This window comes from Diabrotica undecimpunctata, chromosome 1 (genome assembly GCF_040954645.1).
Source record: "Diabrotica undecimpunctata isolate CICGRU chromosome 1, icDiaUnde3, whole genome shotgun sequence".
Taxonomy (NCBI): domain Eukaryota; kingdom Metazoa; phylum Arthropoda; class Insecta; order Coleoptera; family Chrysomelidae; genus Diabrotica; species Diabrotica undecimpunctata.
The window spans coordinates 111229016-111254961 of record NC_092803.1 but is presented as its reverse complement, the minus strand read 5'-3'; the positions used below and the strand labels follow the sequence as shown (position 1 = coordinate 111254961).

The 25946-nt window shown below is 32.7% G+C and overlaps 1 protein-coding gene across 2 annotated transcripts in view; it reads left to right on the top strand.

The window, feature by feature from the left end:
• The window catches only part of LOC140452423 (uncharacterized), a 33601-nt gene extending 13337 nt beyond the window's left edge, over positions 1–20264 (top strand). Inside the window, exons 3-10 of one of the 2 annotated variants that reach the window (XM_072546678.1) lie at positions 232–327; positions 463–658; positions 980–1204; positions 6428–6613; positions 9270–9323; positions 11812–11868; positions 13972–14163; positions 19915–20264. In XM_072546678.1, coding sequence (XP_072402779.1) covers positions 232–327; positions 463–658; positions 980–1204; positions 6428–6613; positions 9270–9323; positions 11812–11868; positions 13972–14163; positions 19915–20141 — 1233 coding nt within the window. In that variant the 3' untranslated portion in view covers positions 20142–20264. The remainder of the gene's footprint in view (positions 1–231; positions 328–462; positions 659–979; positions 1205–6427; positions 6614–9269; positions 9324–11811; positions 11869–13971; positions 14164–19914) is intronic. The other variant, XM_072546685.1, reaches the window with a different exon arrangement.
• The last annotated feature ends 5682 nt before the right edge of the window (positions 20265–25946 follow it).

The following is a 25946-nucleotide window of genomic DNA, read 5'->3' as shown; positions in this document are numbered from 1 at the left end:
AGTTTTTGAAATTTCTTAGTCATTTGGTATTTTGTGCATATTTTCTGATTATCTTATCATGTATTATGTAAAGTATGGGTCCTCTATTATTTCTTCTTTTCATTAATGGTTTTGGATCTCTAATTTGAATACCTTAACATTTTTATATTATTTCTTTTTTTGATAACAACAAGCTCTAATATGAAGAGTTTAAAGTTTTTATGGTATTGCAAATAATATTTACAATTTCAGATTCCAGAGACACCTTTCGTGAAATCTTTATTAGCTCCAGAACCGCTTAGCGATTCGAACACTGTTCTGCAAAAAGCAGCTCCAAAACCTGCACAGGTAAATTTGAATGTAACCAGATATTAATTATACTTGGTTGTATTAATTATAAGAAATAACTTTGAAATTATTCCTATTTAATTCAATTATTCCCAAAATACATTTTTTGTATACTTTATATTTTTTCTCTTACAGACTTTAGACAGTGTCTTACAAGAGACTCAGAATATTTTCAGACTTGGTCTTAAAAATTTGAGAGATTCTTTCAAACCAAATAAAGGTGAGTTGGGTCCCACAGCAGAACAATGGGCAACGTTGGAAAAACAAGTTGACGAATACTTCTCCGAAGAAAAGCAGAAACTTGCTATTAGACAATCTGCGCCAGTAGAAGGTAAGTAATTAGGCATTGCAGAGATATGGAAATAATTAGTCGTCGACTACTGCAGTATATATTGTCAAATGAGATGCGAAAACAGTTGACCCATGAGTCTGACACTGTCAGGTCATGTATGCAATTAAATAGACAACAGTAAGAGACAAAAATACTTCGACCGATACTGCATTCTCTTTTACAATATCTACCGCAGCACTCGACGAAAAATCAGATAGTAATAATTCCAGAGCACAAGCTACAAACCTAGAAACCCATATATAATTACAAAATATCGGCTGTAAAAGTAAACTCCTTTGTTAAAATCGGTGAATATTACAGGTGGATCTACAGTAACACCAGTAGCCCAACAACCTCAAAATAACTGGGTTCAGAATATCGTTAATGGAATTAATGGAATTGCTAGTAACTTTGTTCAGAGTATACAGAGTATAGGAGGTGCTACCAGCGGTGGAGCTCAACCTCCTAATGGACAAGGAGATGAAGGAGCGGCAGCGGCACCACCAAGTAACGGATTCCAAGGTTTCGTTCAGTTTTTCAATAACGGTAATATTTTAAGAGATTACTATCAAAATCATTATGACCTTTGTCACTTTTATTATTGTTTATAGATTTTATGTCAGTTTATTGTTTATACACAGACTGACTCTATTTATAGGCATAACCTTTTGAAAAGTTCTACGTGTATATTTATAAAAACTGGCGCTACATAGAACTATTTAAATGTTAAACAACAGTAAATTAACAGTTTTAAATAAAATATCATGTATTTTATCATGTCACGAAATTAAGTCTTAACTTATTATCTTTCAAATAATACAAAAGTTTTATATATAATTAGTTAATATTTTTTAACGTTAATTGTACTTTAATGTTCACGGTTAGTCTCATTAATTGTCAAACTTAGAAACAAAGTTTATGGAGACAAAAAATGTATGTGCCTAACTTTAATTCCTGCTAGTCGTGGTATTTTTATTGTTATTTTCTAGTCGAATAGTTCTGGTCGGACAAATTATGTTATTTGATTTACCTCAAGATAAATCATTTTAGCTATTACAAAAAATGTGGTGTTATTTTTTAAATGAAACACATTTTAGTTTAATACTTTTTTTTTATGCAGGTATCATATTCGCTTCGGAGAATAAATATTATCATGCCTATTTGACTTTTGAAACATCTGCTCTAAGCAGCTATTTGACTTAAACTACGTCCAAACCACTTCCCAAATTTCTGAGCCAGGATATATAATGTCTTCGTCTATAGCTCTTTTGCTCTCTATTTTTTTCTGCATGATAAGTTTTAGGATATTGTATCTTTCACCATGCATTATGTGCCCCTGACATTGAAGTTTTCCTTCTTTTAATGTTATTTCGAAATTTCGCATTTTCCTGAACACCTCATTATTGGCAAGTATGGCAACCCAAATTATTTTACAGTTCTCATGTACACCTTCTTACTTATACTTCTTTAAATTTTGTAAACATTTTTCGAAGTTCTATTCTTGGAATTATCAGAAATACCAAGTCATGTGCGAAACGTATGTAATGTTTTCTTCTGTTGAGAATCGTGCCGCTTGTCTGCCTTGGCTCCTTTAATTATTTTTGTTCGGAAGCTATTTTCTTGTGGCATTTTAAAGTAATTACTATTTTAATGGGAATAAGCTACAATTGAAGGTTAAAGTAAGTTTAATGACGTTTCAATTTCCACTTCGGAAATCTGATATTATTATTGAGATTTTCGAAGTGGAAATTGAAACGTCAATAAACTTATTTTAACTTTCAATTGAGGCTTATATATAAAATGCCACAAGAAAATAGCTTCAGAACAATATAAAGAAATTTATCGTCCTTACTCGACGCAATGAGTAAAAGTAGTGGTAATAATTATGGGTAAATTGTTGATGCATAGTGGAATATAAATATTCCCAGCATCGATCTTAATGGCTTGATTAAGTGTGAGTATACAATTTACTTTAATTACTATCGACACATTTAACTTCATATACAGAAACCTTTACGGGCTCAGCGTTATTCTAAATTTTCGGAGATTGGAAATTCTTTACAAGAAACTGACACATTGTCAAAATTCAATCAAATTTTTACGAAGATGTAGAGACAATAACTTAATACCAAAGGGCTTGACGTTACGTCAAGCATATTCAAGCAGAAGGTTGGAAATCATTCTACATAGAGCCAGTTTGTCCATGATCCGCGAAAGGTTGTAATTTCATAGATCTAATTTATTTTTTGTTGAACAAGATATTGTAAGTATTGAAGATTTGCTTTTCAGATTTCCGAAGTGGAAATTGGAACGTCAATAAACTTACTTTAACCTTCAATTGTGGCTTACACCCATTAAAATAGTAATTAATTATTTTTTCTAGTACTAGGTTAAATAAATCTGTCGACAGAGGATCTTGCTGTTTTAATCCTCTAATAACGTTATGATTCTTCATGATTTTATTCACTGTATTAGTTAGCGTCATTTTAACTAATCGTATTAGTTTCTCTGATATTCCTAGTGATCTCATTGCTTCGTATAGTCCGTTTTCTGAGATGGAGTCATAGGCCTGTTTAAAATCAATAAACAGCATATGCAAATCTAGGTTTCGTTCATAACTGTTGCTTTGTAGTAACTTAATCATACAAATTTGATCGGTTGTTATTCTTCCCTGTCTGAAACCAGCCTGGTATTCTACTATTACCTCTGTTTCGTAAGTTTTTAATCTACTTCGTATAATTTATGCTAATACTTCATATACTACTTCTATTATAGAAGTAATAGTGCGATTACTCTGTAATTTTCACAGAGAGTTTTATCACATTTCTTGTGAATTGGGCAGAAGAACGCTGTATTTTATTGCTCTGGCATTTTTTCATTTTCCCAAATTTTTATACATAGAGCTGTTTTCGCTGCAATATGTATCTTTCTATTTTTAGATTTTCTGTTGGTGCTACACTTTCTCCTGCACTTTTATTATTACTTCTTTCCTATTACTTCTATTACCTCCTGCTCTGTCGATTCTTGTGTTTGTTGTATTCTGTATTCTGTTTCTTGTATTCGTTGTTGTATTGCGGTTCCTGTTTGGCATTTATCGTTTAATAATTCATCGAAATACTTTGCTCATCTTTTTTATTTTTCTGTATTATATCTTATTTACATACTATCTTTATTTCTGCAAAACATTGTACTTTTGTTTTGTGTCACCCGTATTTTTTTACTCCTTGATAAAAATTTCCAATTTCATTTTGAACATTCTTTTGCAGTCCTCATCAAACCAGTGTTCTCCCTTTCCTTTTTCTTCTTTCATAATGCCAGGGTCTGCCTCTCGTATTGTGGCTATTGTATTTGTTCCTATTCCTCCTCTAGGTTCTCTATCGTGATTCTTCCCAATCTCTTGGTTGTATCTTTCTCTATTCTTTTTCTACCTCTTTATCTTGGAGCTGCTCTACTAAGTATTTTTTTTGTTGTTTTCCTTTTTTAGAGGATTTATTTCTTAAGTGTGGGTATTGACAATATATGGTCACTGTCGGCATCTACTCCCCTGTAGCTTCTACAATCCGCCACTATTATATTGTGTTTTCTTTCAATAAGAACATGGTCTACTTGGTTTTTCGTTTTCCAATCAGGAGAGATCCAGGTTATTTTATGTACATCTTTATGATCAAATTGTATACTTGTGCTATTTTGTGTACTAAAGATATTTTTAGAGTTCTGTACAACTACATTTTAAATAAGTTAATTTTCAACACGTAACATTTAATTAAATGTATCTTTAGATTCAGAGAGATCAAAATTTGCATCATTCTGTCCAAATTTACTAGTACTTTCTATACTCTTGATCTTATCTTTAATTCACATGTTTTTTGTGTTTTTAGTATATATATATATATATATATATATATATATATATATATATATATATATATATATATATTAAGGGATTCTACAGTATTCACTGCCTTCCCTCGCTCAACCGTTTATCATCTCTCTCTGTTGCCACATTCTCCATTGTTTAGGCCTCTCTTACTTATGGCGTCGTCTACTTCATTCCTCAAGAGGGTCGCCCTCTTTTCCTCCTTCTCATGAGGCTCCATTCGGTTATTCTCTTTATCCATCTGTTGTCGCTAGTTCTTTTTACATGTCCATACCACTTTAGTCTTTTTGGTCTATATATGTTATAATAGTATATCTGTTTCTATTGATGTTCTTTGCTTTATTTCGTCATTACTTCTCCTATCCATTCTTGTTACTCTGTAGTATCTTCGCAGGCATTCCATCCCTGTTGCTACTATCTTACTGCTATTTTTCTTGTTTATCAACCAATTTTCAGCCCCATATGTCATAATACTTTGCACTAATGTTATTTTATATATCTATATATCGTATGTATACACACACACATATATATATATATATATATATATATATATATATATATATATATATATATATATATATATATATAATGAACTACAATGTTTTTTATTAACATGTATGGCAATACGCCAAATAAAAAAAATAGTATGAAGTTGATATTAATCTTATCTCGATGGTCAAGATTTAGATTTTTATTTATATTTTAATGAGTTCAATTTAGCTAACCTTAGCAAAAGCTATGTTATAGTCTGTAAGCAAATTATTAATGCTTTAATTTACATCCAAAGATATGTAAGTACGTTGAGCGCAAATCACGCTTCTCAAGTACCGACGTCATTCGGAATACCAAATTACATGTCAATAATATACACCTCCGATGACTGGTATAGCCTGAGAAAGAAAAATTCTCTTGAAATTATTTGAATTTTTAAAAAAGTATAACATGTGGCATGTGACTATTTGTGCATTATTTTACTTTTACTTATTGATGTTAACATATTTTCTGGTATCGTTTATATTGAATACATGTATCAGCACTAGCAGTTTCACCAATTACCAATGTTGAATATAAGATAATGGCAAGATACTGTATGCAGGTGTTCTTTCTAACTATTCCTGTAATTTTTTTAGTTTTTTTTATGAAGATTGAGCAATCAGTTATACATATTGCAAATACATAGGCTGTGTTTTGGCAACGCTTATTTCTAAGTTTGACACTAAATAAAACTTGCTGTCAACAATAAATTATGATTTACTGCAAAAATATTAACTGTAGATTTAGGATTTCAAACTATTTTATTGTAGCATTTTTATATTATACCTACTCTATTTAATGAGAATAAACCGCAAATCATAAATGGTTCACATATCAACGGAAACGCTGTTTTTCAAACGATTTACAATACAACTAAAAGTGCTACTAATTTATCAGTTTTTTTTTTAAATAAATTTTTAGTTTTTTGGATTTTTATTAAACCCTCAGTTTTTCAATATTTAAATGTTATTTGTACGTCTTTTTCTATTGTTCAAGATCTTAATATCTACTTTTATATTAAGCCAGTTATTTCGTCACATTATAAAGAAATAATGGATAGGTAATACATATACAGAGACGCCCACGCATAGAGGAATAATCTATCTCAACCGGGAATGGGATTTTAAACGCCATGGCATTAGCTATAATCCCTAGGAAAATTAAAGTTAATGAATGAATTAATAAAGAAATAGCAAGCATGCCGATGAGACTGAGTTATTTTTTACAGTTTATTGTAGATGTTTAGACTTTTTTTGTGAAAATAACTACACTGTTCATATAGCTATTCATTAAAATTTTAAAGTATTAACTAGAACATTATTAAATATTATTTTTAAATAATCTATACTTTTTAGGCATAAGCAACATTGTATCTACTATCACGGGTACAAATAATCAAGCTACGACCTCAAATAACAACCTTAGTGATCCTGGTAGCGGTGCAACTCCAGCGCCTGGTAATGTTATAGGAGGATTTTTTGGTACCATTGTAAGTAATGTACAAAATGCTTTTGGTATTCAACCACCACAAGGAGCACAAGGTATGTACTATTTATTTAATATCTTTAAGTAAGTTTCTATTAATTAACGTCACTTATGCAGTTTACTGGGGAAATCACCAAAATGATGGACTGGCACAGTTGAAAAACTACTTGATACAAACTTTGAGTGTGCAGTCCAGAATAGATTAATATAGACACCCAGCGTCAACAGAGTACTAAAAACTCTGGAAGAAAATTAACATGCAAAATCATTATACATCTGCTAAGATGTACATGATTGAAGAAGATATGGTTTACAGAAAATATGAATAGGATATAAGTGGAACTCAATCCGGATTTCGAAATGGTCTCGGCACTCGAGAAGCGTTGTTCACACTTTTATTTATTTTTATTTTAGTTCATACTAGGTGACCCGGCTAACTTCGTACCACCTTAAAATTAATAAATATTCTGTTGAATTATTAGCTATAGTTACATTAACTTTTTTATATTAAAATCAAATTAATCAAGTTCAATAAAAATTCAAAAAGGAGCTAATTTATGTGGCGAGAAAGTAACCATTTGCTGAATGGGCTAGTGTCTTGATTGATGATTCTCTTCATTGAAGGACCTTGTTCTATACTTAATTTTTCGTTGTGTTGCCAGACGCGAGAATAAACAAAGTTGATGGTTTCTCTACTGGTCAACATACTACATACAATTGACCATGCAAGAAAAAATTATTTTCTATATTCAGTCCACAAGCATTCAGGGATCGACTTTGTGAGTACTTTATCGACATGGCGAATACAAGACGAGTCAAATATAAAATTCGTTTAAATTCAAAATTCAAATGGAGTGGCGGTTATTATCATCGGAATTCTCGAAATGAGTTCTTTAACCTTAAATTTTCCTTTGAGCATCGTCGAGTGTATTTTTATGTATAGACCATTGCCAACCTTCTGTACGAAGCGTGGCCGTGAAGAAGAAGGCTAGAGAAGAAAAAAAAGTATAAAAAAAAAGTTTGTGGTGAAAGGGAAAGAGAAAAGTCGACAAAAATAAGATAGAATAGAAAATAAAGACACAGTTTTAAGAAATATTGGTATAGAGATTCGAGAAAAATGTAACGAGATAAGTAAACTCTAAATAGAAGAGATGCGATTTCGGCCAATTTGCCTTTGTAGTTTGGTAGCTAAGTCACAGAAGTAACCTCTTTAGTCACACAGGATACAAAGAGATGGGTGGCTCTCATTCTGCTTGACGTCAAGAATGCCTTTAACATGGCATCATGGGAAAACATCATGTCCAGGCTGAGACAATTGGGCATTAGTGATTACCTGGTCAACGTAATTGACAGATACTTTACTGACAGGTCCATAAGAGAAAAAGACACCAGGATCAGTTTGTCTCAGAGTGTTACGCAGGGTTTAGTACTAGGTCCCATCCTGTGAAATGTCCTGTTCGACGGGGTGTTGAGGTAGCCATCCACCGATGATCCTGCACTAGTTGCAAAGGCGAGTCAGAAAACGGACATGGATAATGCGGCTAACACAACCCGTATTAGTAAGTGAATCAGAGGGAACAATCTACAGTTAGCACGTCAGAAACATGTGGTGTTACTTCTCAAAGATAGCCGGGACAATTCCTCGCTTCGCTTTATAGTGGAAGGTGTGGAGGTTGCACCGGTTAAATCGGTTAAGTATCTCGGAGTCTGATTTTCGGAAGGACTAAGGCTCGAAATACACATCCAAAAAACTTTTGGTAGCACCAAAAGAAGGGTGTTAAATGGAGTTTTCCAGTCGGTGGTAACCTAAGCTGTCCCTGTGTGGTGTAGCGCACTGAACACTACGAAATACGCCAAGCTGATGGAGACTTCGCAAAGGCGAATGCTCCTAAGGGTATCTAGCGCATACAGGACGGTTTCAAAAGAGGCTTGGTATGTCATTGGAGCGGTGATATCGATCGTTTTGTTGTGCAAAGAGCGAGCGAGGATGTATGCGAGGAGGATGGATAGAAATATAGATGAGAATAAGAGAGAAAGAACGATAGTGGAGTAGCAGAGAGAATGGGCGAATGATAGCAGAAATGCAAGGTGGACAAAGGAGCTTATTCCCGATCTGAGGCCGAGGTGAGAATGTAAGTTCAGGAAACTAGACTACTTCCTGACGCAGTTTCTGACCGGATATGGTAGTTTTGGCATCTTCACAATAGAAGAGGCAAATCTGTCTCTGCAGACTGTACTATTTGTAAGGTATCGGACGCTCCCGCCCACATTTTTAACTGTCAGAATTGAGCAAATGAAAGGGAAGATTTCGAGAGGCGAATGGGTTTCGGACTGGATGAAAGAAACATGGTAAACATAATGTTGAGAGGAGGGAAAGAATGGAGAGAAGTACACTGTCTGATTTCTGGGGTGATGAAAAGGAGCAGGAGGACAGAGAAGAAAAGGAAATATAATAATACTGAAGATATATTTTACCAAAATTCTAGTTTGTATTTTGTGCTATTTTCTGCTACAAATTTTATTTGTTTATACAAATTTAGTACCTACTTAGATGCTATATATCCAGCTTCACTCACATAAATTTAATTTTTATGTTAAAAAGTTCAATTCGAGTTTTGAAAGTGTTTAGAATGTTTTACTGTACCTATTTAAAATTATAAAACCCTTATTTTTATTTGAATTTAAATTATTAAATAAAGTACTTATTTTTAGGCGACACTGGGTCACAGCAACAAAATGGACCAGTCCAAGTAATTCAATCAGTGGGTAAGTAGAAATCTGATTAATTAAATCTGTTCTACAATTTTATACAGTTATTTTAACTGTACACTTAACACGCAACGCTTATAATATCTTAAAATTAATCATCATTATCAGGGTGGCTTCTTCCTTCTCAAATTTCCTGAGCCATATCATTCTTTGCTGTGCTTGGATTATTCAGTTGGGAGAAACAAACTTCTCGTCATCTCGCACAAACTGGTCAATTCACCTGACCTTTAGCCTACCTATTTTATTTGTGCTTACCGATTGCGCAGTTGTGGTCCTTTTTATCATATTTGATTCTCGAGCTCGGGCTAGATATCCTGGTCGTTGTAGATAGATTTGTTTGATTGTAGTACATATTTTATTTTCACCGAAATTTGCGTTTAATTGTTTTGTAGCTCAAAGTTGTATCTGCACCACCATGTACTGTTTTTTCATAAACTGCTCTAAGATTTTACATAGTATCTTTCTTACTTAAATACCCTAAAATTAGGTTGCCATAATATAATATATCTACGAATATGTATTGTCTATCAAAAACAAAATAACAAACGGTAGAACAAGAGGCGTATTTCTTTCACGTTAAGATTAATTACAAATCTATTTACTAATTTCAACGTATATTGGAAATCTAAACTTGTTAAGTCCTTTTTAAGACAAGAAAATATAGAAACATTCAAGATTTGTAATTGTTTACCTAGTAAATACATATATTTTACAACAATCAAATTAAACCATACATCTGCCGTGAACTAAGGCTAATACACTGGTAACATTGTAATTCCGGGCCTAATTTTCAGCCATGACACATACTTTGCGTTTGGTAGTTTGGTTTCAAAGCATGTAGTATGCATTTCTATTAAATTTTAGGATTTTAAGAAAAAAAGGAAAACAATAATATACATGTACAAAAATTAAATAAGCCTAATATATTAAAACAAACAAATATAAATACAATTTATTTAAACAAACAATAATATTTAAATAAATATACCCAGATTAATTAGTTATATTGCCTTTTTCCCGCTTCTAATTCTGCAAACTTCAATTAATTTGTTGTAATTAATAGAGTTATTTAATAACTATTTTTCTATATAAAATAATGATAAATTATATTAATCTCTTCATATTTTTCCAGGATTTTACAGTATCGCAACGAAAAAACCACTTGGTGTCCCAAATAGGTTTAATACTTAAGTGTTTCCTCTTACAAAATGTTTGTAGTACATTCCACCTATGTGTAGAACTTGGAAAAAAAATACGTACAATTCCTGAACTATATTGAAAAAAGTGGTCATTTCCATGAAAATTTCGGCAGCAGCGTTTCCAATTAAATTTAATGAATGATTTGGGCATAGCATAAAATGGACAGAAAAAATTTGTTGTTTTATTCTGAATTGGAGTCCCTTAGCTTTACCTGATATATTAAACGCATTATCATAACTCTGTCCCCGACAGTTCGTGATATCTAAATCTAAATTATTTAAAAATTCTACAATATAATTCTCCAAGATTTCAACTAGTATGAGAAAAGATAGGTAGAAATCAAGTTTGCTTATTTTGTCATGTGTTTCCGCACCTATAATTCCAAAGCACCTATATAATTACCATTATTTTCACCAAAAACACTTCATGTTTACCACGAAATGCTTATATGTATGAAGAAATAAATTTGATTGTCGGTATCACATGTTTAAGTACTTCCCTCCAATAATTTTTCATTTATTATTTGTTTTACAATTCATCCTATTTTTCAACCAATCTCTTTTAGTTTTTTCCCGATATTAATTGTTCTGAAGAAGGAGATAATAGTTCATTTTCTTGTGATTTGTTTGGACCCTTTGTTGTATCGAATAGAAGATGATTCCAAAGATCCATTAATTGATTATGGTGGATTTTTTATATAATGCTTTCACATGGCGTCTGTTAAGTATTCTGGCCATAATTTAATATCGTTTATAAAACTGTTAATAAAATAGTTTCGGACACAAATTGATGTTTCTGGAGTTGGAGAAAAATTAAAGGCAAATATCGAGCACAATTTTAATAATCAAATCTTGCCCAAGTACTTTCGCTTTCTACAGCATCATCAGGGGCATCTGAAATAAGCCAAGAAACGTTTTTTAAATGAAGAAAATTGATTAACTTCGATAAAAAACTCGAATACTATAACAAATAATACTCAACAAATAATGATAATTGTTGCAGTTGTTTTTCATCTACACTTAAAAATTTGTGTAACGAGCTTTTCATTTATTTTGCCACTTTATCTCGATCTGCTTTTCGTTTTCTCTTTTCACTTGCACTTAAATGATTATAACAACTCATTTTAAAGACTACTTAATAAAATGAAAGAAGAAAATGATCTTCAATTAAATTTACTTTACTCATTATTACAATCACAAACAAAATTAGAATTTCTGATATTTTTTAATTTATTACATATTATCTTAATTAAATAATGTAAAAACTTAAAAAATTTTTATTTTAGGAATTCCAGAAAGTATTAACTATGAATCCAAAACAGTCTATTTGCAAGCAATTATAGGTACTTAAGTCTTAATTTCACAATTTTCAATCCAAACTCACATAAGATGCATACGTAACGTAAAGTTCAGGTGACACTGATTTTAAGATCGGTTAAACGCTCGTCCACACTGGTCTACTTTATTAATTAACGATTCAGCATAATTTCGATACGTTTTAGCGATAATTCCGCATACAAATTGATTATAAAAATTAAAAACCTAATTTTCGGGCCCTAGGTACGTGCCTAGGTTGCCTAAGTGTTAATTCGCCCCCATACATCCTCCTTGGTTTTACGTTAGCACTACGTCCTGTGTTTTCTTAAATAATTCAGCAGTAGCAGTTGAGAAGACCAACTTTCATACCATCTCGTAGTCGGTCGTCTAGGCTATCGACATATGTTTGGGTTTTTCTTTGTCAATTTTGACTAAGCTATCGTCTGGCATTCTGTTAACATAGTCTCTTCATTCTTTGCTTCTGTTTTTTACTCGTCGTGCTTCTTCATTATGTTTACGGTCATATAGAGTTTATTCTGCTATTGCATTTAATGTTTGGGATCTTACTTTGTTTTTTAGATTTCTATCACTCGTTATATTTAAGCTCAAGCATTTAAATCCCATTACTTGTACACTCTGATTGAAGGGCCTTTGTCTTCTTTACAGATATTTGCACGTTGATATTTGTTTGCTGTTTGCTCGAACTGATACAGTACTCTTTGTAAGTTATCCTCATCTTCTAAGATAATAGCTGCGTCGTCCGCATAACATACTGGTTTGATTTTCTTCTTTTCCATTCTGTATCTTTGCGAAAGCCTTAATTAAGTCAATAAACACACGAAAGTTACCTTGTCAAACCCTATGTCTATATATTCTACTATTTGGTGGATTATAAAAATTACATCTATAGACGACCTATTGTTTCCGAAACCTTGTTGCTTTTCATAGATTCCTGTTGACATACTTCTCTGCTAGAATTTTGGTGAAGAGCTTTAGTACCTCACTCACCAAATACATACCTCGGTATTTTGTGGTTTACTTGTTAGATGTTTTTTTTTCACTTCAATTATTTTGTTGAAAAGTATATTTAGTTCTGTTAATAGTTATTAATGTATCACCCAGATCTTTTAGCATCTCCTTCGTTACTTCATTGATACCTGGTGTCTTTCTGTCCTTTAGTTTCCTCCCCATCTGTTTTAATTTCTCTAACGGTATAATTTGCATGTTGGTTGGGGTTCTCGTCCCCCTAGTGTGCTTTCTGTGTTATGGTGTTGTTTTCAGTTGCACTGTAGAGATTCTGGAAATATTGTTCCTACTCTTCTGATGTGATTCTTGTGAGTTGTTTTACTCATTTTTTGTTTTATTTTGGCTCTCAGTAGATTTTATACTTTCTTTTGGACTCTATATATTTTTTGTCAATGTTCTCATTTAATTTCTTGAATTCTTTTATTAACTCTGTTATTTACACTTTTGTACTCATTATGTTGTATGTGATCTAAATTGTAGTTAAAGGCTTTGTATTTCGTTTTCCTCTTTTTCTAATGACCCTTCTTCTAAGTGCTTTCTACGCTGCCCCTACTAAATTGAGTCTTATTGTTGTCCATGCCGTTTCAATATCGTTGAAATCTCGTATTTTATTAGAAGCAGTTATTTCAGAAAGCCTCTGTTGGGATAAGATTCGATACATAAGGATTCTATATTGAGTTTGCTCGTATGTTCTATGCGTTCGTGAAGTAATCGTTGCATGGTAGTTATTCGTATTTTCGCCATCACAAGTTTATGATTTTTTCCACAGTTGCTGAGGCTAGAAAACTTACATTCTCTATTTTTGATGAAGTGAAGTTTTTGTTCGTGAGTATGTAATCTATTGTTGATTTTTGTCCTCGTAAATTTTCGAATGTATATTTATATTGTGGTTTATGTGAGTAGACGATATTGTTGATGCAGAACTCATTTTATGCACATAGTTGTTTCATTTGGTCACCACTCTCGTTTAAACTTTCTTCGTTGAATGCTATAGATTCACAATAACCATGAGGATTTAATACATTATGGTTTGGTTACAAAAAGTATTTAAAAAAAAGGGTACCATGAAGACATTTAGCTATTTTGATTTGTTACTATTTTAGGTAACGCCATATCAAACTTCTTTGGAGGAAACAGACCTCCATCCAATAGTCAAGGAGATGAAGGTGCACCGGCACAACCAGGAAATACCAATATAATTCAAAATATTCAAAACGCTATTCAAAATAGTCCATTAAATCCGTTCAGACCACAAAACGGACAAACTCAGGTCAATACAAATCCAGTTCAACAAGGTATGTTCTCAAACTATGCATTTTAAAAATATAATCTAGTCACTAATTATTAAATTTATTTAGAATTAAAAAATCTAAATAATTACAATTTTTGTATGTTTCTATGTTTATACATAGTTTTGTATATTTTCTTAATCTAGGAATAGGATAACGCCAGAAGGACATTTACTATTTCTACTGTAAATGTTTTTTCGTTAAAGATATTTTCTTTTTTTAAATAAGTTTTTAATGGTTTTATCTGTCAATAAAACTCTTACAATATAATTCTACAAAAAAATTAAAATGTTTTCTTCACTTTATGGGCAAAATCTTACTAATTTCGAGTTGCGAAAACGAATGCAATAGGGTGATTATTTTCTTTTTTTAAATAAGTCTTTAGGGGGTTTACCTGTCAATGAAACTCTTACAATATATTTCATTCCATCAAGTCATTATTTTTTATGATATACAATAGGTAAGACCACGGTTCGTAAACTTACTACGGTTGCCTCTTTTGACTAACCAATGAACATTAAGCCCGAAATTACGTCACGAGAGTACAGTAATTTGAATCGTAACATTGTTAATCGTCGTTTTTATGTCTTTGATGTGTGGAAAATAGTAAAGATAGTTATGAAATAAAGATGTCTAGTGGATTATAATACCTAATTATGGAAAACTGTTTGGTACTTAAAATTAATCAGAACCGGTTGTTAACGTTTATCCAATGTTAATGCAGGATTTACGTAAATCTAGGACTTCAATCTCCATTTTACACTGAAAATTTGTCGCTTATACTGAATTTCCGTCAATACTGGAATAACTATTGAATGAATTACCGAATTACATAACGTCAACATTATTATTACGTTAATACACAATGAAGTTTTAAAGTTTTAACCTACCTTATAAAAAGATACGAAGACAATAGGTACGATGTACAACTACAATAAATAACATTTCTTCGATAATTCAAAATAAGTTTTTATAGAAAACGATACCAAAATTTCAAATACAAAAATATAAAGTAAACTGAGATATTTAAGAAACGATAAATAATAAAGCAAATAATAAACTGAAAGATAATTACCACGAACAAACTGTGATAATAAATGGGTTTTGTATTCTTGTATACTCTGGTGACGTAACTCAAGCATCCCCACCCCAGTCGGAAGAGGCAACCGTAGTAAGTAACCGTGAGGTATGACATGTTTTCTTTAAACATTGAGTCTGTGTTGCATTAGTGCATTTTGGAAATCATAGTCATAAAAAGATTAAGCATAGTGTCCATTCTCTCTACTAGTTTTGTCATAAGGTTTTCAAGGTTGGCAATTTTCGTTGAATGGTTTGAGCCGACATTAGTTTGTTGATTTGTGGGTCTCTTAATTCTTTCTGAGTTGGGGGAATTTCTCTTTTTGTATTTGTTTGTATACGCTGCAGCCCTTATAGTTGGCCGGATGGTTTCCCATACAAAGTACACATTTTACGTTATTGCTGCGTTCTTTTCGTGGACAGTGTAAAGCAAGATGATTACTTGCACACTTTACGCATCTTGGAGGCATATGGCAGAATTTTTGTGTGTGACCGTAGCGTTGACATTTGGTACATTGGGGAACCTGACGTTTGGGATATGGTGGTTCGAAGGACACAATCATGTTCTTCAGTGCTCTCACATCATATATGTCTTTATTATTTGGCTTAGTTTTTAATTCTATATAAAAGAGCGGAAGCGCTATTTTGGATCCATTCTTATGTATATTAGCTATGTTGGTTACTTCGTGTCCCATTAATCCTAGCTCATGTACTAAAGCATCTTTATCTGCTGTCTGATGCATATTACAAAGCACAACTCGGAATGTTCTTTCTTATTTTGTTTGGTAGGTGTAATAATTTTTTCTCATTGAGTGCTTTGGTTATGTTTCGGTAATATTCAGAAGTTGAGGGCTGGATCTTTACTTGGTCGTTATAGAGACATTTGATGGAATATCCCAGAGGGGATATTGTTTCTAACAATTGTCGAAGAGGTTGTATATCACCTACATCTGAAACAAATATGGGTAGGGGTTGAATACTTTCTTTAACTGCATGAGTTCTGGTTTGGTTGGTCTCATCAGGTACTTCATCTTTAATGAGAATTATGTATTTGCTTAGTCTCATCGCCGTCTTTTAGCATATGTATTGTAAGTTAATTATGGGTACCTCTATATACAAAAAAATAGTACTCTGCAAGCATAGGTTAGTTCCAACGACTTTGTTACCATTTTTTACAATACTAAAATGACTTGATTATTTTAAATGTTTATCAATCAGAGCTCTACAACTAGGTGGAAAACTAGAAATGGAAATGGAGAAAGTGGATTTTAAGAGACACGATACATCCGAGTTGTTCGAATTTGTCCAGTAATACTTTTACTAAATTAGGGCAGCTTTTACTAAATTAGGGCAAATAAGTCTCTTAATTATTTAAAGACCTGATCTTCTCGGTTCATTCCTTTTATAATATTTTTTATCCAACCAAGCGTAATATAAGGTGAAAGTAAAATAATTTTTGAGCCCACGAGAGGCTCAGCCATGAGAATCATTTCATTAGAAATAAGGTTTCTTGCAGTGCAGTCTACGTCTAATGTGATTTCACATCTCTGCTGTCCCACACACATAAAAACAGTTGTATTTTATGTAGGTTAACTGCATTTCTAAGAGAACAGTATTGACTTTCGTTGCCAGGGATATTCCATTTGTCTTTATCATATTTGATTGAGTCGAGGAGTTCTTAGAAGTTTGTACAGGTCTTCTTTATGTGATCTGCATAATCAGCAGGAATACAAGTGAGATAATTGTGCTCACCCCCCTTATATTACTTTAGAAATATCTATGAATAGTTTTCACTCAGTTAGACCATGATCCAATTTTAGACTTTATCAAATCACAACTTCTTTACAAACAACAAGATTATCTTATATTCCAAAAAGTCTGCAGATCTTACTCCCGATATCTCTAATTGTGATATCTTGACATTGCATTGGAGGATATCTACTCTGGACCTCAGAATATCTGCCTTCTCCTGTGCAAAATCAAGATTTCGAATGAGGTCGCTTTCGGGAAGGTAGGGGAACACGGGGCATATTGAAACACAAATTTGTTTTTTATTTTTCCTGTTTTTGCATGTAGGTATATGAGTTTGAAATGTGTTTTAAAAGATGCTATTCGATACTAGAAACATACTTATAGTAGCATCAAAATCTTATTATTAACTATTTTGAGTAATAATCAATTCAAGTTTAAAAAAATGTTTATGCCCAATAAAAATGCCATGCTATAGTTTTATTCCAATAATAAAAAAATAATATAAAATAAAATCAAAGGAAAAATAATTCAAACTTTGAATATAGTATTTATCCAATATTTAAATTAGTGACGTCGATTCCGAAAGAAATAAATTGTTTTTGTCGTTGGGTTGATACCGCAAAAACCGGGTTCTTCAAAATCATCTTAATACTATTCTGAGCGACTATTGATACATCTGGAACTAGTAGTACTTCGAAATCTCTGCTCTTATCCTTTTCTTTCATAACAAGTCCAACGTAGAACTTACTAGTATGGCTGTTTAATTTATATTCCACCAGTACATAATCATTTTTAATGGGTGACCTATTCAAATCTATGAATTTGTCTTCTATAAGAATGAAAATGTCTTCAATGGCGTCCAAGTCGTCATCAGTCTTAATATAATTGACTACATCTTCTTCTTCAGATGATGACTGAACCTAGTGTCCTTATTAAAATATGAGATTGTCCGTTTGACCATTTCTCTTTTTGCTGTTGATATGGCCGGTATATTGACAATTAAAGTCATTACTGGAGTACTGGTTGCTATCATACTTTTTCCTCTGGCTCGACCATTTCTTTTGCTTTTTCTACTCCCTGCCTTGGGAAATCCCTTAAAATCTTCAGGTCCGCATAAGGAAATTTTTACATTACTGATGGTAATAAAAGTACTGGGGTCTTGAGAGTTGTTATTAAACTTGAGGAGTTTGCATCTGCATCGATTTCCATTGTTGAGTTGTTGATTTTTACAGCAGGAGCATCACCTGACGGTGGATCCTCTTTTACCTGACAAGTAGCTGGCAAGTCCGCCATTGGTCGATCGGTAACGTAATTACATAAATAATCGGCAGCAGTGAAAACATGTTTGTCATATGGGTAAATCTCTGTTTTCTTAAAAGCAGTAGTGATATTTGATGGAGTCATTCCTTTCTCAACCAGCAACATTGTAAATATTTGCTGTTTGTCCAGGATGCTGCATCATCCAAGTATCTATTGCAGCATTGTAATACGTTTTGAATGGCTTAAACACTCCAACGTCTAACGGTTGCAATTTATTGGTGTAATGTGGTGGAAAAGTCAACATAGTTACTCCATTTTCTTTGCACAAATTAAGGGCCTCCAATGATAAATGGCTTTCGTGATTGTCGCATAATATCAGAGTGGGCGATTGCAGGCTGCTTTTTGAGTGGTGGATAAAATGTTTAATAACTTCAACAAATAATACGGTTGCCGCTCACTGAGATGAAACAGGTTGTCGTATTAGTACCCTTCTCAGCACTAGTGCACTTACTGACCTGCTTAGATCCTTTTTCGGCAACTTTTTTAAGGCTTCTGAACTGTGCATGTGCCTGTTTCGTCCAGATTAAATACTCGTGTTTCATCTGCAAAGTAAGGATTTTTGTACACTGCTTGCAAATTGTCAAAAAACACTTCTACATTTGCCCTCGTTAAAGAAGTAGCTCAGGACAAACTACATCTCTCAGGCGTTCCTTGACTGCGGCGTTCTTTGTCTGAGCGATAGATTTCTTTTCAAAAACCCATAGAACCAATTTTGTCCTGCCGATTTGTTAGCGTCCCATGAAATTGAATATTTTATTTTATTTATTACTGGAAGACCATAAAACATTTTAGAACACATTAGCAAATATTCTCTCAGTTTATTTTCTTGTTCTACATTAAACACTTGTCGGATATTTTAGTGCGGAACATACTTTAAATTTGTACCATACTCATTGTCTTTTTTCATTTTCTTTTTCACATACCTAGATAATGTTACGTAGTTTAAATTTTTTAATTCTGCTGCTCACCTGATGGAGTGACCTTTACAAACGAGCTCTACTGCATCTTTCATGTCAGTCTCGAGAAACAAACCTTTATTGTTTTTTCTCTGACGATTTTGAACCATACTGGAACAAAAATAAAAATATTTATTTTGGTTAAATATTATTGGTGTAGCTTGAAACGTTTCAAAGTGTCCCGTCGAGTTATATTTCATTGTACCCCAAACGTCCATATTTTCTATTGTATGCCAAATTCACAAAAAGCATAACAATTATAGAAAAGGAAATGCATGAAAGCAATTCAGTAGATATCAACGTTTCAAATAATGGTAATAAACTAGATGAAATATTGAAGTTTTTATCTTAAAATCAAATGATGTTCGCATGTAACAATTTAGTTTTGTCACACAGAAACACAATTTCTTCAGCCGCGTCTAAACTACATCTGAGATTATAACGAAACAAAGATGACTAGGTCTGGTGTCAACCGAAGCGCCACTGACAGTAACAGGTTCTCATTTACCCGCCAGAATTTGAAATACGAACAATGTTTCAAGGTGCCCCGTGTTTGAACGTGCCCCGTGCTCCCCTATCACTGATTTGGATAGAAGGGAATCTTCATAAAATTCATAATATTCGCATACTATAGAGTTGTTTCTTGTTTTAGCTGTTCAAACCATTGGAACACAAGTACAGCAACTAATACCAACTGGAGGAAATGGGGCTAGTGCACAACCCCAACCAGTTACTCCAAGCCCTGCTAAAAAACCTGTATCTGTTCAACCTGCTTCTGAAGACTCTCAACCTGTGGAGGCTGTTCCAGTTCTAGAAAATGAGAATCCAATTAAGGAAAACGAAATCGTTAAAAAACAACTTCCTTTAGATGTTAAATAAAAAATACAAACAAAAAATACGTCTCTGGACATTTATGACTGGTATTCAATAAGAATGATATGTTAGTTTTTAATATTTAATTAATTTATTTTAATACGAAAATAAATGACTGAAAGTGAAGAAGATTCTTTTTATTTATAGCTATTGAGTGTAAATCAAGGGTGTATACTCGTGTCTACATATGACAACGATTTACTCAGTTTGGTTTGCAACAAATACTATTTACAGGCATTGACATAACTACAACTTACAACATATCGACATAACTTACAACTAAACACTGTTTTTCTGAACAAAGTGCTTTAGTGGAGGCCATTCCTGGCGGTACAATAGTGAACAACGTTTTTCTTTGGTCCTGCAAAATTTGCAATTTAAGGTGGGATCTACGAATAGTGTTAAGTTAAGTTATAGTGCAAAAGTTAGCTATATACTGTAAGTCATCCGCATATATTTATTAAGTCACAAATAAAATTGTTTTCGATTTAAAATTTAATTATTTTTAAAATTTTGTGTGAATGGCGTGGTTATCGGCAACTGGACAGGTCAACACCGAGAGTTTCGATTCCACTGTCCAAGATAACTATGGAGTCAATTAATAAGTCGATTTTCACCACCTTCTATCCGAAGCCAATCTACCAACGTTAAACCATATTCCACAGGTTTAGCCCAGCAGTTATTTTCAAAAAAAGATCAGGCTATAATTTTCGGTACAATCGATGGAGCTCGTCTTCAGGATTGTATTATCCCTTTAGGAAGCATAATAGGACCCAAGAATTTTATTTTCTGTTAGCGTTTATCAAATAATAGAATTTGCATAGTAAGCAACTGTTAGAGGATTTAATGAATACACACGGCACAATCGAGTTTTAAGATCAAATTATAAAGGCACGTCGACTTATAACGCCAGCTGAAAGACTAAAAATCTCTATAACCAAAAAAATTACCGATACTTCTAATTATAGTAACACTTTAAATTAACCTCATTCGGCAACAATACCTTTTTCACAGACTTAGGAAGCAATATCTTCCAACCTATCAGCACCTCTTACACATTTTTCTGAAACAACTATTTCAGACAATCATTCAAATAAAACTTCAAGCTCGACTTCTGTTACTACTTATTAGTCTGCATTAGTACTTCCAAATGTAATAAAGCCACAGCATCTAAGCGAAAACTTTGATATTACTTGCGCCAACTCAAGTACCTCTATAAAACGCAGATTTGGTGAGACCATTTCTCCTCCTACAGATTCAACAATATCATCACAAAATTTGTGAACAAATCCCAATTTTTCTAAATTAAATAAAACGCGCTCATCCAAAGATCTATCTACACGGAAAACTTGAACATTTTATTGATAATCATACACCACCTTTCGTTTTAAATTACCACCAATTGTCCTTCTTCTTGGTCTTCTTCCCCTTTATAAGCAATTCTGCTTGTTCATTGGCAGACTAATACCTCTATGAAAGGTTGTCACTCCATATTTTGCGCGGTCGTCCGATACTTCTTCTGCCTATTGGTGTCTTACCTCTTGCTATTTTGTATGGATTAGACAAGGGTCTCCTCCATTCTGCTTATGTGGTTATTCCATTCTTTTTTTCTATTTTGTGTTCATTCATTTGTACACTGTACATTTTTATCCACTTTATATTTTCTTCTAATGTCTTTACTTCTCTTTCGATCTTTCAGCATATTTCCTGTAACTTCTCAGTACTCTCGTCTCTGTCGTTTCCAGTAGCCTTTGCGTTGTAGCTGTGTCGAGTCTTGTTTCTAAGGCATATGTCATTATTGGCCTTACACTGGCTTTATAAATTCCTGACTTCATCTCAGTGTTAATGTGTCTGTTTCGCCATATAGTGTTATTAAGGCAACCTGCCAGTCTTTTTGCCTTCTGTACTTGACCTCTAACTTCTTTGTTCAGGTTTCCCTAGCTAGACAGTGTAATTCCCAGGTATTTTATTTCCATTACTTGTTCAATACTGATACCATCAATTTCTATTTTACATCTGGTTGGTTCTTTGCTGACTTCTATTGTTTTAGTTTTCTAAAATGAGATTTTTATATTAAATTACTGAGATTAAATCTGTGGATCAGTTTTTGCAGACTATCTTCATCTTGGGCTATCAATATTGCGTCGTCTGCGTAACAGAGTAGTTTTATTTCTTTGTTTCCCATTCTGTATCCTCTTCTTTTGTTAATCCATGATCAAATTGAAGAGCATGGGGCTCAATCAATTCCCTTGTCCCATTTCTCTGCTATTTCTATAGGTTCTGTAAGTTGTCCATCTATTCTGACTTCCATTTTGTTGTTTTGGTAGATGTTTTCGATTGTTTTTATACTATTTAGGGGAACATATCTATTATACAGAAGATGGATTATATTTTTGAGACTTACTCTGTCAAACGCTTTCTTTAGGTCAATCAGACACAGAAATGCTGGTCTATTACACTCTAGTGATTTCTCAGTAATTTGCTTTATAACGAATATTGTATATGTACACGATCTTCCACTACAAAAACCCTGTTTTTCATCTGCTAAATTTATTCTCTGATTTATTAGCACTTCTAAAATTTTAGTTGTAATTTTTAGCGTAGTATTTATCAAGTTTATACCTCTGTAGTTTTTTGGCTGACCAATTGTTCTTAATAAATAATATTATCCAAGGCTCACCCAACCCTATTAACGTCGTCAAAGGATTTAGAACTGATGTGGTTTGCTCTACTCTATCTTTTAAAATGCAGCTATTAATAAAATTAATAGATTAAAAAAACTTAAGGGACTAAAACTTCAACTATTTACCCATTTACGGAAAGATATATCTGACTTAGACAGTGACTTTTCTTTAGACAATAATTCAGTATCCTTTAACTTCAAATCTGTTAACAACATTCAACTCAATTCTTCAATGGAACATTGATCGATTTTTCAATTGTCTCTCCATGCTACAGCTTCTTTTATCTGAATATTTTTCAGACATTATTTATTTACAGGAGACAAACTTAAAGGTCATTCAATTGTGCAATTCCAAACATTTCACTTGTTTCTACATAGATCATACAGATATACGTCGTGCAAGCGGTGGTGTAGCAATATTAGTAAACAAATACATCGAGACGATGCAAATTTCAATCGTTAGTCATTTGGAGGCCGTCGTTGTCAGAGAATCACAACTACCAGTTTAGTGTTTATTTGCAGTGTTTAACTTCCTTGTGACATACAAGTAAATTCTAATAGCCTTGGCAGGTTATTAGAACAACTGCTAGGTCCTGGTATAATTCTAGGCGACTAATGCTCACAACATAATATGGGATTCAGATCACACATCTGCCAGAGGCACAAACAAGTATTGTCGATATCTTAGATCAACTTAATATCAATTTTCTTAATGATGGTAGCCCTACAATATCCAATATTTCAACAGGGTATTTCTTATACATCCATTTAACTCTCTGCGACCCAAGTTTAGCTCATTGCCTCAGTTGGGATGCTCAAGCCCATCCATGTAGTGACTATTTCCCAATCCTTATTAGAAGCCATTATTATTCCTCATCAGGTTCCATATTCATATCTAAGTGGAAAATAAAAAATGCAAATTGGCAAAAATTCTCTGAATAGAACGATAATACTATTTCCAGTTTGGAAATAACAGACAATATTAACTTGACTATAGAGCAGTTTAAATCAATTATCTTAAACGCTGCCCAGAAATTTATTGATAAATCTAATTCTGCTAAACGACCGATTTCCTGTACCTTGGTGAAAAAAACGTTATGCTACAGCAATCCGTGAAAATAAATCAGCCCTAAACCGATACTAAACGCATAAAACACCTCAAAATAAAGAAACATTAAAAAACTAAAAGCAAGGACACAGCTTGTGTTATATTGTCAAAACTGTTAAAGAATTTTCGTGGAATAAGTACGTATCGGAAATTAATAGCAATATCCCCTCTCTGATGTCTGGGACAAAGTTAGACAAACGTCTGATTTATATATCACACACACTACTCCCGTGTTCGACCAATAGGTTTTAACGGGTAATGAGTAAATTTTTTTTTATTTTTGAGTGACAAATGTCAATTTAATATGTATGTAAAAAAACTACTAATTATACTTTTTTCTTGTATATTGAAATCAATAAACATTATTATTATTATTATATAGTTCACACAATTTCACGGATTTAAAAGAAAATAATAATTTCATAATATCGAGCAGTGATATTGCAAACATTTTTGGGAGAAGCTATCAAGGCCACCCATCGAATTAACGGTATACCGCCAATTTTTTCATCTTTTGCCATTTCTTCTTAACTTGAAGGATTCTAGTCCTGGACCTGATGATATTCCGTCAGCTTTTCTGAAATATCTCGCTGTTTCAGTGAGAACGTATATCTTAAACATATTAAACAAAATTTAGCTTCACCACCAATGGCCAGATACTTGGTCAAAGGCAATAGTCATTCCTCTGCTGAAAATTGACAAACCTAAATATGACCCAGAAATATTCTGACCCATATCTCTGACATCGACAGCATGCAAATTACTAGAAAATATTTTATTTAGAACGTGCTTTAATAAAGCTTGGAAGCACAACATTTTAAGACAACTTCATAAATAGAATATTCAAGTTCACTGTCTCGTCTTCATCCAAAACCTTTTAAACAACAGATCTTTTTAAGTGAAAATAAATAATATTTTTTTAAATATTTATAGTTTGGAAAATGGTACACCCCAAGGATCCATACTTAGTCCAATATTATTTCTAGTAGCAATAAATGATTTAATCACAAATATTCAAGGACTCTTAAAAGCCCGTTTATAGGCTAATGACCTAGTGGTATCTATTAAACTCAAAAAATATCTAGTTACTATCCTCAATTCTTCAAAACTTTTTAGGTACTTTTGAAAATTGGACCACCTCACGGTTGTATTCTCTTCCCGCTCCTTGCCACAACCCCAACCCTGAGAATGTATGAGAAACAGCTGGAGTTTAGAGATCTTGGGTTTAATGTTTGATTTAAAACTAATATGAAAAGATCATATCTCATAACTCATCCTTTCCTGTAATAAAATAATAAATGTATTAAAATCTCTGTAACAATAACTGGGGCTCAAACCAATCCACTTTACTTCTTCTGTATAAATCTTTAATATTTCTAAGCTAGATTATGGTGCAATGGCGCAATTTCACTGCTAATCAATCTCTTCTTAAAGCATTAGATATTATTCATATTAAAAGTTTTAGTCAATCAACAGTTTATATAAACATAAATATTGGCGCACTTTGATTTTATTTATGGATATTTTGATTTTAGCATTATTTAAGTTTCTTGACTTAAATTCCTTGGGTAATTATAAATTTCTTTGATACTCTTCATTACTATTTAACTGATATAAGCTGCGGATATTTTGGCTTACAGCTTATTTAATATGTTTTCTCATTTGAGTTTTTGAATTAAATCTCATGGCTAGGTGAAAGACAACCCACATGTATGTATGATTTCTTCGTTTTTAAAATCTAAATTCTTATAATCAGTTATATAAGAAGTAATTTGTCGGCTTTTGCGATTCCTGTAAACGCTTTCGTAACTAGTTTGACTAATATCAGAAATTCTGTATGGAGTTATATATTCAACTTTATATTAATTTTGTGAAAATACTGGTCTAATTTTAGTTTCATAAGTATGCCATAGAGAATTCTTGAGAATGAAATTTATGTCTTAATATTGGTCAAAACATTTTTAATCCTTTTTAAAGTTTCTTTTCATTCAAATGGTAACAAAAGAGTAAACATATAACA